The sequence below is a fragment of the Neolamprologus multifasciatus genome, chromosome 2 (genome assembly GCF_963576455.1).
Source record: "Neolamprologus multifasciatus chromosome 2, fNeoMul1.2, whole genome shotgun sequence".
Classification (NCBI taxonomy): Eukaryota; Metazoa; Chordata; class Actinopteri; order Cichliformes; family Cichlidae; genus Neolamprologus; species Neolamprologus multifasciatus.
This window is the reverse complement of record NC_140440.1, coordinates 36684669-36701667: the sequence shown is the minus strand read 5'-3', so window position 1 is coordinate 36701667 and position 16999 is coordinate 36684669. Positions and strand designations below refer to the sequence as shown.

Genomic DNA, 16999 nt, shown 5'->3' with positions numbered 1-16999 from the left:
CCACAGCATCATCTGACAGGCAAACTGCGTCAAACACTCGGGACGTAACCAGGGTGATACCGGAAGGACGGCTGCTGTCAAAATAAAAGGGGAGGCTTGTGGTTGATGGGACAGCCAGAAAGACTACGTAAGGACATAACAAAAACAACTGTATAATCATATTGTTATTACAATTTTTGAGCATTTGAAAGAAAGAGTCCCAATTTTGATTCATACTTTCATTCATTTCACAAGGGAAATTGTTTTACAGCAGCAGCGAAAACAGTAGTCTACAATAGATAAAGAGAATAACTAAAATAGAAGTGCCACAATAGTGCAAAAACTGATGTATGCATAAGTGATTTTTAAAAAATTACCTCAAGTTAAATAAGAGTAAATGAATGAGCAGGAGACAGATGTAACAGTGGAGCTGCAAGGAGCAGAGATGGTGGATGAGTTTAAATACCTGGGGCAAACCATCCAAGCAACTGACAGTGAAAAGGGGGTGGAGTAGGTGGAGAGGAGTCAGGGATGATTTGCAACAGAAGGACAGCACCAAGGGTCCAAGAAAATTTTTATAAGACATTAGTGAGTCCTGCTATGATTTATGGTTTGGAAATGGTAATGCTGACAAAAAGATAGGAGGGAGCAGCTTTAAGATCCTAAGATTTTCAGTCGAAGTGATGAGAATGGACAAGGTTAAACTAAGTACATGAGAGGGACAGCTCAGGTTGAACAGTTTGAAGACAAAGTTAGAAAGGCAAGGCTACATGTGCAGAGGAGGGATATTGGACAAAGGATATTGAAGATTGAGCTGCCAGGCAGGAGGAAGGCCACAGAGAAGATTCATGGATTTAGTGGAAGAGGACATGAAGATGATTGATGTGATGGAGAAGGATCCTAGGAATAAGGTGAGACAGATGAAGGCAGATGATCCACTGTGGTGACCCCTAAAGGGAGCAGCTGAAAGAGGATTTATCAGCATACATGGAATCTAAAGTTTGTCTTTATACTCCGCTGCTTTTACATTTTCTATTGCAATGACTGCTATTAACTAACTGTTATTTCACTGGCTGTTCTGTCGATCATCTTTGAATTCCACTATGAATGCATCCATAAGTCACCGTTCATGTGGGATATTGCCCTAATATGTTGGACAAGAGGATCCCTTTTCCCAGAGAAACGGTGCACATGGTCTAATATTAGTTATATGACAGTCTGCATTATTGTTTTGTAATCATTGGCTGTGTCAGTTCAGCGAGAGAGTTATTTGTAAAGACAACTAATGTGTACACTTGTCTCCATTTTTATTTTGTTAAATGCGAACAAAATATAGCAGTACACGTCTGGCCAGAAAGAGAGTACCAATTTGTTTATTTGGTAGTTCGATGAAAGGCTTCAGTTAGTTAAGAGTAAGAAAAAGAAAATTCCATTCACATTTGCAGTTTTGTCTGGTCATACAATATTAGACATTTTAAAAAACAAACAAAACACAAATGTTTTTGCAAATATTTGTAGGTGTTTTCTTGTTTTTCAGGTTTTTTATACTACTTGTACACTAAAGTGGCCCTCCAATGAAATGACCGTACCAGCAGTGGCCCACAGCTCATTTAAGTTTGAGATTCCTGCTTTAGATTAATCTCATGTGATTTGCATGAGAACATCAATATTTTATTTTGAAGGTGAAGACCAGAAGTTGTGTTTCACCCAGGCTGTTTTGACGCTGGTCACAGCCTTTCAAACAGAACAATGGACCAACTGGGAACTGAGGGGTGAGGATCCTGCGGTGGCGGGGCAAGGACCAGTCAACCACCTCAGGGTGCTACAAGCTATAGATGCAACCATAAAACCTATGAACACAATATACATAATGAAAACTATCTATATGAACACAAGAGTAAATTAGCTGCAAGGTGAAAGGGTTGCAGTCACGAAGATATCTTTAACTGGTTCCATTTATTGCCAATACTACTAGACAACCATGCAGAAGAATTGACCAATGAACATCGAGTTATTTTCTGCTAGGACCAATCACATTCGCAGTAACAATCCACAGCGGCGCGCTTTCGGGAGTTCTCAGTTTACGAGGAAGAAAAGTTAGCCAAGGCAGAAAATTACTCAACACTAACTAAATTATCAAGTGGTAAACTGATATCCTTAATCTGCTAGTGGTGGTTATTGAGTAGTTTCATTTGAAATACTTTAAGTGCGTCTTAAGAGCTTCATAAGTTGAGTTTGTCAAACAGGCTAATGAAGTTTAGCTTGTCATCTTGCTAATTTTATTTTATACCCTATCTTTCTTCATAGCCTCCACTCCTGAATATAGTAAGTCTGGTACATTCCTTCAGCCAAAATGGCAAGTGGAAGTTCAGCTTTGGACAGGTAATGCTGATACTTTGTGTTAAAATGTCAAAAGGTTAAGAGAAATTAAAATAATAATTCTAATTTGACAGCGTTCATATTAAAAAGCATTGTGAAAGTTGCTACTAATGCTCTGGGTGCTCTGGCTGAAGCTAATAGCTTAAGGGTTGTATAATAATTCTACTTTTTCATAATGATACCTACCTGTTTTCTTATCACCCTTCATTTAAATTCACCACAGTAAAGCTGAATTTTTTTGTCTAACTTGTCAATTATTTCCCTTGTCTTTTAGTCTTGAGGAGTTAGATTCCCCCACTGACTCAGGCAGTGACTATGAGGCCACCATGAAAGGAACAAAGCGAAGAAAACCAGCAGTATCTAAGCAGGTGGAATTTTGTTTTCTCTTTAAAATAACTTTCTGCTTTTTTATTAGTCATTGTAAAAGATAAATCTGCCATCACAATAGCTGCAAATGCTGTATTTATAGACCTTTCAAAAATTCCATTTGTGTCACTTGGTGACTGTCAGATGAATACAACTACAACAGAAAAGACATTACAGCCACAGCTGTTCGCTTTCTTCTCTTGGCTGCTCCCCTCAGGGTTTGCTACAGCAGATCATCTGCCTCCATCTCACCTTGTCCCTAGCATCCTCCTCTGTCACACATGCCCTCTGCATGTCCTTCTTCATTACATCCATGAACCTTCTCTGTGGTCTTCTTCTTTCCTCCTGTCTGGCAGGTCCATATTCAACATCCTTTGTCCAGTATAGCCATTATCTCTCCTCTGCGCATGTCAAAATCATTTCAAGCTTGCCTCTCAAACTTTGTCTCCACATTCTTAATGATCCTCATTTGGTGGCCATATGCCCTACCTTGATGCAATCCTCCCCATTCATCCAGGCTTTGAACTGATGCTAAAAGTATACTAGTTTGTCATATTGTCACTGGGTTTTTCACCAAGATTAAAGACATTAGCAGAAGCATCAGCAAAAATCAAATGCAGCTATCTGCAAGTAACATCCACATCATATCATGTCACCTAGACTTGTTCATCAGAAATATGCGATTAGGTATAAAAGACCTCTGAGCTTTAGATGTCCATTCTGATGGTGTATTCACCATGAAGAGCCTTTAACTCAGGGGTGTCAAACTCAAATACACAGTGGGCCAAAATTCAAAACTGGAACAAAGTCGCGAGCTAACATTAATATTTAGTGAAAAAAAAAATCTTCCTCCAGATATAAGAATGAATCTTTTCTTATGGACTCAAAAAAGTTTTGCTGAAAAACTGAATATGGAACAAGCAACGCTTAATACTAAACAATATATATATTAGCTGCATAATACCAGTAGGCCAGCTCTAATAGTAATTTGGTATGGCTTTGCGGGCCAAATGTAATTAGGCTGCAGGCCAAATTTGACCCGCGGGCCAGAGTTTGACACCTATGCTTTAACTCATCACTGATGGTTTCTCACCCCTTTTACATCACCCTTCCCAAAGTTGCTGACTTGTTGACTGTATTGTTGCTGACGTGCCTCCCATGTAAGGAAAGTAAGATTGCAGTAAAACAAAAAGTTAGAGTGCTCTCAGCAAATTACCAATAAAAAAAAGAACAATATATATCTGCCCACATCAAACTGACTCCACTTTCACATCAAGTATAAATGTTATAATCCTTTTTTTTAAATGACACTTATGCTTGATTCCTATGATAGTTTTTCATCAATCACTATCCCTATGTATTTGTATTCATTTACAAATTCAGTACAGTTACCACTTACCACTACCTGTTGTTGTCCCTGCCTGATAGCAATAACATTTTAAAAAATCTTTTGTTTTCTTGGTGTTTAACTGAAGTAAAACATTAAAGTCATCCAGATAGCCACAATACTTTGCTCCAGGTTCTGTGGTCAAACTGGTAATCACTGTGTCATCAGCAAAAAGACAACAACACTATAATAGATGTCTAATATACTTTATTTTGGCATGTTGCTTGTTCAGATCACAAGCAAAATGCATTCTAAATCCTTAAATAAATCTCTTTCATCTCAAGCCACCCAAGAGAACCAGGCATAATGCTGCACTGAAGGGGATGTCCAGCGCCAGTGGCAGCTCAGTTCCCACCCCTCCAGGTCCTTCCCCACAATCCGTCTCCCAGGGGACATCCATGCAGCTCTCTGCTAGATCTGTTAGGAGCATGAACGAGGAGAGACAGATTATCAGCGCAAAGGATATCTATGATGCTGTCTACTCTGGAAAGAGTGCCATGGTGGTGAGCAAACCCCAAGCAGAGGAGTGTGGAAGGAAGGGGGAAGGTAGCTTAGAGATAAACACATGAAGGGAGGGGGTACTGAATGAAGCATGTGTAATTATAAGAGAAAGAAGCTGACAATGAGGGGTTATCATGTGCTGTCAGTGGCTGACTGATGTGATCCTACAGAAGTGACTCTGATACATTAAGAGAGACGGGTGTTCTCACTGGACCATGTAGTCAATGATTGACAGCACTTGTGTATCCCAAGTATTGTTCTTGCTATAGCTGCTTTTGGGGAAAGACTACAAAAGAAAGGCAGCATAACAAAAGAAATACAGTAATAAATAGTCTGTCACTACAGTGTAGAACTGCAAGACAATGCAGACGGGGACTCTGGGGGGAGGCTCATTATGCACATTCAGAAATTCTGGCAAATGGAAGTTCAAGAAATCTGTTCTGAAAAGGTTTCACAGTTCTCAGCTAAATTTGACTGCTTTACAATAGGTTACACTTCCAGTATCAAGAGAATGGCTTCTGTGAAGGGGTGTCTGCCATACAGAATTGTTGGTAAAAACTGCAATTTAATAGATTTAACCAGGAAATAAAAAGCTCCTGCCTTATAGTGCAGAGCATATAAAAAGCCAGTTTTTAAGCTGAAATCAGTAATGTTGTTTGACTAATATATTCTTAACGTGTGTATCTGCTCTTTGATCTGAATGAAGTATTTTCACTGGCTGCTTTCTCCCTGTCAATCTTAAGACGGTGGTAGACGAGTGGCTGGACAGCTATAAGCGGAGCCAAGAGGCGGGACTGCTGGTGCTCATCAACTTCATTGTTCAGTCCTGCGGATGCAAAGGTCAGAGGTTAAAAGACAGGCCAGAAGATGGGTAGTAGAGGGGGTGGGGGTGAAAGTTTTAGGGATTGAAATTTTGACTCAGTCATCAATAGCGTTTCTGCTAGTAACCCAATGATGCAATGTTGAGATGAGAAAACTGATATTTTGTAATGAGAATGAAAATGAGAGGAAATCGTGTAGATGAAATTATTACTAGGTGAAGTATTCTAAGTATTGTAATATTAGGTTCATCTGAGGGGGGGTCACTTAATTTCCAAATCTGGAACATTTCTTTATCCTTTAACTTTTTTCATGTCCAGGTGTTGTTACCAGAAAGATGTTTGACAGCATGCAAAATGCTGAGATCATCAGCACCCTAACCAAAGAGTTCAATGAGGTGAGGGAAAGGGGAAGAAAGCAGTTCAGTTGTAGTTTGGTTAAAATGTATTTAAAATATAAAGCTTGTTCCTACAGGAATGAAAGTTTGAATGTAGTTTGTAGTCTTTGTCTGTCTTCTCCCTACAAATCATCCTTCTGGAATTAGTTCAGAAACTTTAATAGCCTTCATGTCTCAAGAGATTGTGATCTGAAGGTTGGAGCGCAGCATGATGGAAAACTCTCATTAAAATTTAATGCTGATAAATGGACACATTAATGAGTTAATCACTTTGGTTTTCCACTGATGTAATTGTCATTAGCGGAACAAACCAGAAGTTTGTGCTTCAGATAACTACATGAAGCATAGAATAGGAAGCTTAAAGCTCTTTGCCTCTCTGCTTCCCCCCCTTTTCTTCCAGGATTCAGTGAACTACCCTCTGTGCACTCCAGGGCCCCAGCTGAAGCGTTTCAAAGCAGGCCTGTGTGAGTTTGCTAGGGTTCTTGTGCGCTCCTGTCGGAATAGCCGTGTTTATGATGAATACCTCTTCCCTTCCCTGCTGGCTCTACTCACCGGCCTCTCAGACTCCCAGGTCCGAGCCTTCAGACACACCAGTACCCTGCTTGGTGAGCGATCTGATTCATGTGTATAAAAAAAGAAAGGCATACAAACACTTATAACAGCATAGTTTTTAAACAGAACTCTTGCCATGATTAAGGAAAGGTAGTTCAGTGCAATTTACTTTTGTACTTGATACATAGAGTGCCTTTAATCTGCTAATGCTGTGTGTTAATTAATAGGTTTGTCTTGGGGAAAAAATAGGTAAAATAAAGCTTAGCAGCATATCAAAAATTAGGTTAGTCTGGGCAGGTTTGATTTTTGGTAAGAATATACTTGCGCTTTTGTACTTGTCAATAAAAAGTACATACACCTTCTGCAATAATATATTGTTTGAGAAGTAATTTATAGACTTTTCTATCTCCATGTTTTCCTCTGCTAGCCATAAAGTTGATGACCGGGTTGGTGGAAGTAGCTGTAGTAGTTTCTGTTCAGCTGCAGACCACCCAGCAGCAATACAACACGGAAAACAGCAAGAGGGCGCACGACAGAGCCTCCGACAGACTGGAGGAACTGCAGGCCACCATTAGAGAGGTGACACAAAGAAAAACAAAAGTTTAGAGACACAGCCACTTTTTCTTTAACACATAGGTCACAACATTAAAGCTGTGACATCTGCTTTAGGAAAAAAGTAATTGAAGAACATTTTTTGCAAATATCCCTTAAAATAATTAAAATTATTGGCATCACTACACCAACATTTTCTTCTCTTGTTGCCCAGGTTGTTTAATGGCTGTCATGTTTGAAATAGTTTGTATTTTACTAACAAAATATCCATTCTCTTCCGCTTATCCGATTTAAGTGCTTGCTGACGTTTCCTATCTTGCTCATGTTAATTTTTGAGTTGTGCAAGTACAGGGACAACAGGAAGTGCATGCTCTGTGAGGAATAGTAAAATATGTAAAGTAGCATTTATACAGTTTTTTGTGTCCATGTTAATCTGATAATCATCAGAGTTATCACCTTTCGCTCTATAAGGACTGGTCGTTGCTATTTATTCTGCCCACTTCAGCAAAAGATGGTTACCACAGCAGATCAATATACCGACAGTGTTGGAGTCCTGGTAGACTCATTTATTTAGTCTTTCTGTACAGTATGTGTGTGTCTGAGTGGCTCTATTTGATATTTGTGTGTTGTAGTTGCGAGAAAACAGAGAGGAGCTGTCCTCCATGATGAATGCCACTTTCCGTGGTGTGTTTGTGCATCGTTATCGGGACCAATTGCCTGAGATCCGGGGAGTGTGTATTGAAGAGTTGGGCCTTTGGTTGAAAATGGACCCTGAGGACTTCCTTAATGACGGATGTCTTAAATATCTGGGATGGACCATGCATGACAAGGTATACACACATAGAGAGGACAAAAAGTGTATGTCCACTGACTTTTGGAAGGGTGACTGCATGTAAGCACTGTTTGTCTGCAAATAGTTATAGCAAAGTCTAGGTGTTGTCTTGTCCTTTTTGACCATTCTATAAACAAATATGTATTTTAAGCTTAATTTCAGCTTAAAAAGTTGATTGTTTTTTTTCTCTGGTAAAGGGTGGGATATTAAAAACCCTGACAACTTCCTGTAATGTCATCCCTTTATTCACATTAAACAGCATCATTTGTCACTGAGTGAAACCAACAGTAGAGATGGAAGTAATTATATGTGAAATTCCTTTTTTTCCTCAATGAGAACCTTCAATTTTGGTATTCATGCTCGTGTAGACTTCCTACAGACGATACTATGGCAGAATATGTACAGAGAAAGGAAGACTCACATTTTCACAAAGAGAAATTCCACTATGTACAGGCTTGAGCACAAGTCTGTATTCAGGTTATAGAAAGAGTGTTACCATACTCTGTTTTCCTCGCCCTCAGCAAAGTCCAGTGCGTCTGCAGTGTGTGCGTGCCCTGCAGGGTCTGTACCAGGAGAAGGAATTCATTGGGCGCCTGGAGCTTTTCACCAGCAGATTTAAAGTGAGGCATCCCTCTGGATTGGACTCGGCCCATTTAATTCTTCTTGTCTCCCTCTTTTCTTTCTCCCCCTTGACTGTCTGCCTGTCTCAGCATCTGCTTTTAATCTATTGTTTCAGCTTTTTCTATTGTTTCTATTTTGTTGTCTGCCTATGTCTTCCCTCCCAGTATTTTGTGCCTCCTCCCTGTATTTTCTTCCCTTTTGAGGGTTTGTTTTTTTCCACCATTCCTGTTTGTTGTTATGGTTTCATCCTTTGTCTGGGCATATGTCTGGGTGCATTAATTGCTGCCAATTACTGATGGTTAATAAGCTCTTTTCAAACATATAAAAACCCTCCTAAGCCACATGTGCTGCAGCAGATAAATGGTATTTATGCCATGGCTTAGTGCCTAATGATGGGGCTCGTGTGTGTGCATGTATGTCTGTTGATGTGGGTGCATTATGCATATCTACTGAATGTCTGTTGGCATGATTGAACAGTATTCTGTTTATGTGCCACTGCATATCTAAATGTCTGTGTGTGTTTAGGAGAGAATTCTCAGCATGGTGCTGGACAAGGACCCAGACGTGGCAGTGGAAGTGGTCAATCTGCTGCTGCTGATCCAACAGTAAAGGGCTTTTTCTCTCTCGTCCCCATGCTTTGTTCTCATTATCTGAGGAAAAGTTGGAGCTCAAAGTATACAAAATATAGCACATTTTAATGCCGGAAGTGTATACTTTTGAGTTGCATCACAGAAAAGTCTTATCCAATTCTGTGATTCAGTCTTGTTTTCACACATTTAGCATTCGTTTAGAAGTCAGAATAAGAAACTTTAACACCCAGTTTCTTATTTTAAATATAAAGATGCTTACTCAACCAACATATGTGATGGTTCCACACAACTCCTGCAGTCTGCTTGGTCATGATTGCTGATGATTCATAGCATCAGTCGTGATCTAATGCTTGCCAACATCTCACACCTCTGACTGCAGTGAAATTAGATGTTTTTAGGGGAAATCAAAAAGATGAACAAAAATGAACTGAAACTGCTGGTTTTCGAAATGTTTGTCATCCACTTTATCTAGTGTATGTACCTCAGTCGATCAATACATTTTTATGTGTGTACTTGCAGGAGAACAGATGAAGGACTGGACGAAGAGGAGTGTGGCCACATTTATCCACTGGTTTACGCTTCACACCGAGGTCTGGCATCTGCAGCTGGTGGCTTCCTATACAGCAAGTACGCTTTAACCACACTTGGTCACATACATTTACAGAAGTGTAAATGTTGCTGTTTATTTATTTATTTATTGCATATTTTCCTTTGATTATCTTTTACAAAAATGTTCTAATTTTTGTTGAATTTACTAATTCATTACTGACCCTCAAAAATAAAGTGGAAATTCTATACAAACATGTAGTTTCATTTATAATTGAGTTTTTACCGTTGACCAATCTCATTTGCATAATTATGCCTGTATTTTTAGTTAATATTATGTAAAATGTTCTTGTTTTTTATTTTATGTGTATATGTTAGGCTGAAAAGTGTGATTACCAGTCACAGCCAGGAGAATGAGAAAGCCAACAATGCAGCCTTTTTTCAAATCCTCATCTCCTTCTACATCCAGAGTGAGGTAGTATTTCTTTCTCTCTATGCCCCCTCTCTTTCATTCTCCTCTGTTTGGAATTTAAGGCGATATGAAAGTACAAAAATGCAGAGCGGAGCCAAGAGGATGTTGGTTGGTCAAACTGTTAACCTTTCTGTGAACGCATCAGCTTTCTGGCAAGAGTTCATCATAGATTGACAAATGGTGACCCTAAACATCTGTCTAACATCAGGGAAACTAGTCTTGACCAGCGGAGACGCAGGAGGACATGCTTTAACTCTGACTTAATTTCAAATATAGAGACTATATAATACTTATTAACACACTGTAAAATTTTCTTATGAAAAAATTAATCCAACCATATTCTGCTGCTAGTCTGGGGGCAGCAGTCTCGGGGAGACGCCCAGAGCTTGCTGTCCACAGCCCACAGCCTCCAGCTCCTCTGGGGTGACACTGAGGCACTGAGACAGCCAAGAGATGTAATTGCTCCAGCTTGCCCTGGGTCTTGTATGGGGCTTCCTCCCAGTATAATGTCAAAAACACCTTTGCCAAATTGGCACCCAGGAGGCATCCTTATCAGATATCCAGACCACCTCACTTGGCTCCTTTGATGTGGAGTTTGATGTGGAGACACATGCTAAAAGATCCATTCTCCTAACAGTTCCATGAGCATGGGGCATATCTGGTGGACAGCCTTTGGCATGTGGCAGGATCTGAGCTGAGAGACTGGGAGACAATGACCACTTTCCTGCTACAAGATGATGGTGAGGAACAAGATAAAACTGTAAACACGACAAGAGTATGAGCCTAAGCACGTAGCCATTTTTCCCCAGCACCAATAAAAATGGCAAGTTAGTGATAGCTGCTCCTTTTTGTTCCTACTCTGTTTCTTCAACTGTCTGTTTTTGTGTTGTCAGAACTGATGTATGAGGAGGAGGGGGTGCTCATAGAGCTGATGATGTGTGCGATCAGACAGGCAGCACAGGCAACCCCACCTGTTGGGAGAACTCAGGGCAAAAAGGTGGTGACACATTCAAATGCAAGAATAATGCTGTGTGGCTTGTGTTTAACAGTGGAGGCTGTAAATGAAATATTTTATGACACATTTTGCACATTTTCTCCACTAAACAAATCTTGCCTGTGATTGATTGCTGAATGGTCATGTGGGATTAGAACCTCAGCATGAAGGATAAGAAAATCCAGGAACAAGACAAGAGACGCATCACAACACACTTCATCCCTTTACTGCCACAGCTGCTTGCCAAGGTTCATTTAAATACAAATATTCAGCTTTTGTTATTGTTGCTTTACATTTTTAAAGAAGAGTTTATGTTTATACTGACCTGCAGTACTCAGCGGATGCAAGGAACGTGAAACTGCTCCTCAAAGCTCCCCTGTACTTTGACCTGGAGATGTACAGCAGCGCTCAGTGGCTGGAAAAGGTAAGAGGACCAGAAATGTGTTTATTATTGTCAATATGTAATGAAATATATTTAGAAAGTATTTGTGCTTCTATAGTTTTTTTTCTCTTATTCAGTATCCAAGTTCGTTCACGCTCAATGTGAATTATATGGTAATAATATAAAGAAATCAGAGAAATTAAGCTCAATGGCTTAAAGAGAAAAAGAGGCTACCAATGCTCAAAGACAATTTTATTTCTTTTATTTTGGAGCTATTATTTTATGATTTAGCATCTTAATATTAATGCAAATATGATATTCCAATATTAGAGGAAAATGAACTGAAGCCTGTCAGGTCCAGTTAAACAGTGGCTGACTTTCAGGTCATGCCAGCTGTGAGTTTTAAGCTTGCCTGCAGTTAGAGATTTCCTCAGCCAGATGCTGAACCAGTGGTTCAGTTCAGTGTCCTTGAGTGGGAGGGCAAGCGATTTACCTTTAAATAATTACTATCCTAAGCGTTACATTCATATTCTACTTCTTCTGTTCAGCATTTGGACCTGCTGCTGTCCCAGGTATGTGGCATTGTGGAGAAGCACACAGAGGTCGCCGTACTGGAGGCTTGCGCCCACCTGGTCAGCGCTCTCAGCTCCGACTGCTACACCTTCTCCTCCCGCGCACAAATGGCATTCAGCCAGCTGTTTGATGTCCTTACCGATTGTTTCAGCACCTACGTAAATGACCTGCTCCAGGTTGGAGAGTGTGTCAGTGATGCTTGCATACCAGCAGATACATTTTATATTGTGCATGTGCATACTGTATACTTAAATGCACGTTTTGTTGAAATGTAATACATTATGTTTTCTTGTTTTTAATCCTGTTTTTTTTTGTTGTGAAACACTTTGTTATCCTGGTTTTGAAAGGTGCTAAATAAATACAAATTTAGTTATGTATATAAGACATACATACAGAAAATACATATAATAATGTATGTAAGTATGTATTATCTTACAAGGACAGATTCCTCAAGAAATCCTTAGTGACTCAGTCTTTCTAATATAGTTTAAAGGGGATGTACTGTGCTTATTTTTATGTCCATATTTTCATGTCTTGGACTAGAGTAGCTTTGCTTGATTCACTGTAAAATAATCTTAATTAAAAGCTTGTATTGGACCTCGTTGCTGCCCCTCAGTTCATCCTCGGTCAAGCCAATATAGCTAATTTGTCTCTCTTCCCTTTAAGCCGGCTTTGTTATGATTGGCTGCCCTTTGTAAACAGAAGGCTTGCAAAGCACGCGGGTGGGGGGTGGCATTTAAAGCAGTCTGAAAGCTGTGCTGTTTTAGAGGAATTATGTCAGTATGACTCATATGAAACATGTTTAATATCAGTTGTATTTATAAAAGAAAATAGATCAAAAACTTTACAAGAATTCAGTTTGGGTTTTTTTGTTGGATTGGTGTAGTATTGCATGAGTTTTATTTAGTTTTACTGAAATACTAATAATGTATGATGAAAACTGGAAACAAAAACTGAAATAATATCTATGTGGAACTATTATCTGTATCATTTTGTGTTTGTGACCTAGGGTATTGCAGATGATGATGACACATACAGTGGAGCCACTGCCTTAAAAAGGATTGCTGCCCTTAGCAGGTATGCTGTTATAATACATGCGACAATAGTGTTAAATAATTCTTACACAGATGTAACTGTATTGTGTGTGTGTGCATTATTTCCAGTGCTAAGGACCCGACTGCCTGGAAGCTGTTTGATTCCTGTCTTGAGCTGCTGAAGAGCCGGATGGAATCCAGAGAGCTTGATAAGGAGGTTTATGCCAATGTTTCATATTTGAGGGGGAGGATTGTGAATGCCATGACTATTGCAGTGCCATTTTATGAAAATAATAAGTAAAATGGGGAATGTAATGAATTTCTAGTTAACAAAACATGAATGTCATATGAATTGCAAGGCTAAAAGTTTGATCCCTTAATTCTCATGTCATGTTTTTAGGTTTTTGTACAGGAGTAGTTTAAGGAAAACATTTTATTCTAATTGAAGGTCAATTTTAACTCTCTTTTGTGTCATTTCAGCTGATGGTGCCGGCTATGAAGTGTGCAGCTTTTCACCTGATGTGGGCCAAAGTGAATGTGGTGAACTCCAAGCCAACTGAGGTGCTGGTCTCATGTTATAAAACCGCTGTTTGTCCTCCAACAAGGTTTCAAATGATCTGAATCTTTATTCTCAGATACACATTCGGTTATGGGTCCCGGTAGTGTCAGTCTACCTGCATGAAATAAGCTAATCTGCATGATTAATACTTTCATAATGGCTATCACATCACAGGCAGCCCTAGGCGACCGTGCTGGTGGCCTTCTTGTGTGATTGTTAAGCTTTTCTTGTCTGTGTTGTCGAACAATTCACCAGCTGCGCAGACAGCAGGCAATTAACGCAACAGTTTGTTAGAGTGCATCTGAGCCCACAGCGACACTCGGATATTTATTTCCCACCGCTTCACACTTTTTCTTATTGATTGTCTTCACGTGTTTCCTGTCTCATTCTTGCTTCTCTTTAGTTTCTGTTCTGTCTTTCTGAGCTCGTTTTCACTTTTTCTGCTGTTTTTCTCTCTCTCATTTTTTACACACACTGAGCATGTCATTATTACTCGTGCAGCCATTTGTGTTTTTCTCAACACTGTTCCAGAGAGAACACATCCAGATCCATTCCTCTCAATCAGTTATTTTCATTCCTTGTCTGTTCATGTTTTGATTGATGACTCACACAGCGTTTTCTCTTCCTGTGTGCACTTAAATTGTGTTTTCCCATTGGTATCACATTATTACTGTTACAGTGGTGGATGCTCATTCTAAACAAAGTTTCAAATAATGAGTTCAGCCAAAAGGATCATAACGGGAGAGGAGATAAGACGGCTTCTTGATTAACTGAGGGGCTGTAACAAGGCCTAGATAAAGATAAACAGGGATTTGTCTGTTTGTGCGTGTGTGTGTGTGTCACAGACTGCTTTGACATAGTTAACAAAGACAGGAGACTGGGAGTGTCAGATTCTACTTTTAAAACTCTGAAGATGTATCTTGAAGATTGTGTCACCAACAATTCAAAATGTAGAGATGCTACTTCTAGCAGGTGATTCCATGCTTGCCAAAAGCAAAAGTTTCCTGGGCCAAGTCTGGCAGGAGACGCGAATCTCTTGTGAGCTATAGCAGAAAGGGGCTATCCGAGCTACCTGCTGTGGCAACCCTGTGTGAATAAGGGAGCAGCCAAAATAATCTTATCACTTGAAGTGGTTTAATTAGGATTTCTGTTGTTGGTGTGTAGAAGGAGCTGAATTTCTAGGTTAGAAAACTAACTGCCCCAACCCTGCCAACACACACACACACACACGCCTTAGTAAGAAGATAAGAAAATATTTAATCTGTCTTCCTCTGTTATTGTGTGCCTCTCTCACTCCAGGCAGAACTGAGGCGCCTGAAGAAGGAGGTGCGGTCGTTCTGCAGAGTCTGTCAGGATTGTTTGTCTTTGAATCAGATAGATATCAGAGATCAAGTAAGAGATCTTTTTTGTCCTTCTTCTTCTCCTTCTTCTTCTTCTTCTTCTTTTTACAGTGCGCACCAATCCCATATGTGAAGTACTAGTGAAGCCATATCATTTTTTAACTAAAGGCAACTTTACACTTGGCTATCTGAGACAAAAATCCATCTTAGGATATCAGTCCAAACAACAGACCTAGATCACCCTGTGGGACATGACAAAACATAACTTGAAATAAAAGAGTTTGAAAATTACTGCGACTGATCAGTTATGGCAAAAAATCACAATAATTATTTGGTAATTACTCAGATTACAATTCTTCAAAACACTACGATCGTGAGTGCTATTGAACCTTTGTGTTTGTTGCTGCTGCTGGACTCCTTGAAGCCAAACTGTTTCCAAAGAGATGGACGGTAATTGTTTTATCTTGATTATTGTGGTTCCTTAATCATTGTTATTGATTTTAATCTTTGAATATTTACACCATCCTGTTTATACCAAAGTCTCAGTGAGATGTCCAGTGTCTGTAAACAAACCATGGAGAACATGGTATACAGTGATGCACAATATATTGGCCTGTGTGAAATTGTCAGGAAAAACACCTGCCCTGGTGGTATGGAGGTGAAAGGATTAAAAAGATTTGTGAGGCTTTGTTTGCAGTGATTTTTTTTTCAAAACCCATGAGCTGATAAAATTCATTTATTTACTTAAACCTCATTTCAGCAGATGATTGCAATGGAGTCTTATATTTAAAAACAAAAACAAAAACAAACCTTAGACCAGTTGGACTGTGATGTATAATAAATTTGGGCTTTTAAAAACAATCAAACTTTAGTGAAGAGCACAAAACACACTAAATAAGTTTTACTCAAACATGTTGGGGCTGTGTGTAATGATGGATGCAGCCACCATTGCATCACACTCAGGCTAGTAAAGTCCTGTGATGATGCCTTTGATGTTTTGAAACCAGAGACGATCTGTGACGTTGATGAGACTAAGGAATAAGGTAGTGCCACCCGAAAGTGCCACCTTTTGACTCTAGTTTAGCTCACCATTTACAAAATGAGTCGTGCTTGGCACATTTTTGTTACGTTTTTGTATTAAAACACAGATATATATGTTAATTTATCATGTTATTCTTTTAGTTGTCATCATATAAACAAACATGATCAGATTTATAGTCTATAATTTTCTTTACAAGCTAAATAGTTACTCATCAGTTTAATTTCGGAGTCATATAGAGCTCGGTCTTGATATTTGGATAACATAAATTCTGTCCTTCTCTTACAGGCATTTGAGCTGTTATGTGACTTGCTGTTGCTGTACAGTGTGGGTTCAGTCCGCTCCGAGCCCGCCCTCCAGGCACTGGCCCACCTGCCATCTGATTCTCTGCGGTCCGAGTTGGCCGCTTTCCTTCTGGACTACGTCTTCACTGACACCGAAGACGTCGAGCTCCATGGCATCCTGACACCAACTGAAAAATGTACGCCTACTCTCAATAAATGTTTGCATGAACTGTGATACTTTCCAGAAGCAATTTGTCGCTTTGTCAGCCAGTGTTGACAAAGTGACAACACTGTTAGCAGATGTCAGAATGAACTGAATAATGAAGGAGATGTAGTTTTTATTAGCTTGTACCATATTTTGGAAACTGCTTAGTTGTATCACTGCCTGTGGGTACAGTTTTTGATGTCTTGTTTTAAGTCTTCTTCTGTATCCACTTTCTGTTCCATATTTTATAATGTTCTGCCAAATATCCCTTTCATTCATGCTCTTATAGACCCCACAGCATGCTTTCCCTCTATCTCTGCATTTCTAAACGGTTAACTCCTCATTTCTGCCAACCTGGCTCTCCTCTTTAGCTGAGGACGAGGAGGAGATGAAGATGCGTCTTCTTCAGAAGAAGCGCAACCAACTTGCTGGGTACTGTAAGCTGGTCATCTACGGGGTGCTGGACCTAACTGCTGCCACAGATGTCTTCAAGCACTACAACAAGGTGGAGGGATTGTTGGGTTTTATCAGCCCAGCCTATCACATATGACCACAAACACATTATATTTACATATATTACAATTCTCACTGTTTCT

The 16999-nt window shown here is 39.6% G+C and overlaps 1 protein-coding gene across 8 annotated transcripts in view; it reads left to right on the top strand.

Annotated features, from left to right (window-relative positions):
* Nucleotides 1-10: 10 nt before the first annotated feature.
* stag3 (STAG3 cohesin complex component) overlaps nt 11-16999 on the top strand; it is a 24818-nt gene continuing 7829 nt past the window's right edge. Inside the window, exons 1-23 of one of the 8 annotated variants that reach the window (XM_085176812.1) lie at nt 11-127; nt 2633-2726; nt 4396-4614; nt 5356-5452; nt 5752-5828; nt 6229-6433; nt 6808-6959; nt 7565-7762; nt 8286-8384; nt 8911-8990; nt 9495-9602; nt 9900-9996; nt 10631-10733; nt 10887-10990; nt 11143-11235; nt 11319-11411; nt 11918-12169; nt 12952-13019; nt 13106-13193; nt 13457-13537; nt 14835-14927; nt 16203-16395; nt 16775-16908. In XM_085176812.1, the coding sequence (XP_085032938.1) occupies nt 2685-2726; nt 4396-4614; nt 5356-5452; nt 5752-5828; nt 6229-6433; nt 6808-6959; nt 7565-7762; nt 8286-8384; nt 8911-8990; nt 9495-9602; nt 9900-9996; nt 10631-10733; nt 10887-10990; nt 11143-11235; nt 11319-11411; nt 11918-12169; nt 12952-13019; nt 13106-13193; nt 13457-13537; nt 14835-14927; nt 16203-16395; nt 16775-16908 (2676 nt within the window). In that variant the 5' untranslated portion in view covers nt 11-127; nt 2633-2684. Of the gene's footprint in view, nt 128-1892; nt 2362-2632; nt 2727-4389; nt 4615-5355; nt 5453-5751; nt 5829-6228; nt 6434-6807; nt 6960-7564; nt 7763-8285; nt 8385-8910; nt 8991-9494; nt 9603-9899; nt 9997-10630; nt 10734-10886; nt 10991-11142; nt 11236-11318; nt 11412-11917; nt 12170-12951; nt 13020-13105; nt 13194-13456; nt 13538-14834; nt 14928-16202; nt 16396-16774; nt 16909-16999 lie in introns of those variants that run through there. The other 7 variants (XM_085176775.1, XM_085176783.1, XM_085176790.1 and 4 more) reach the window with 7 other exon arrangements.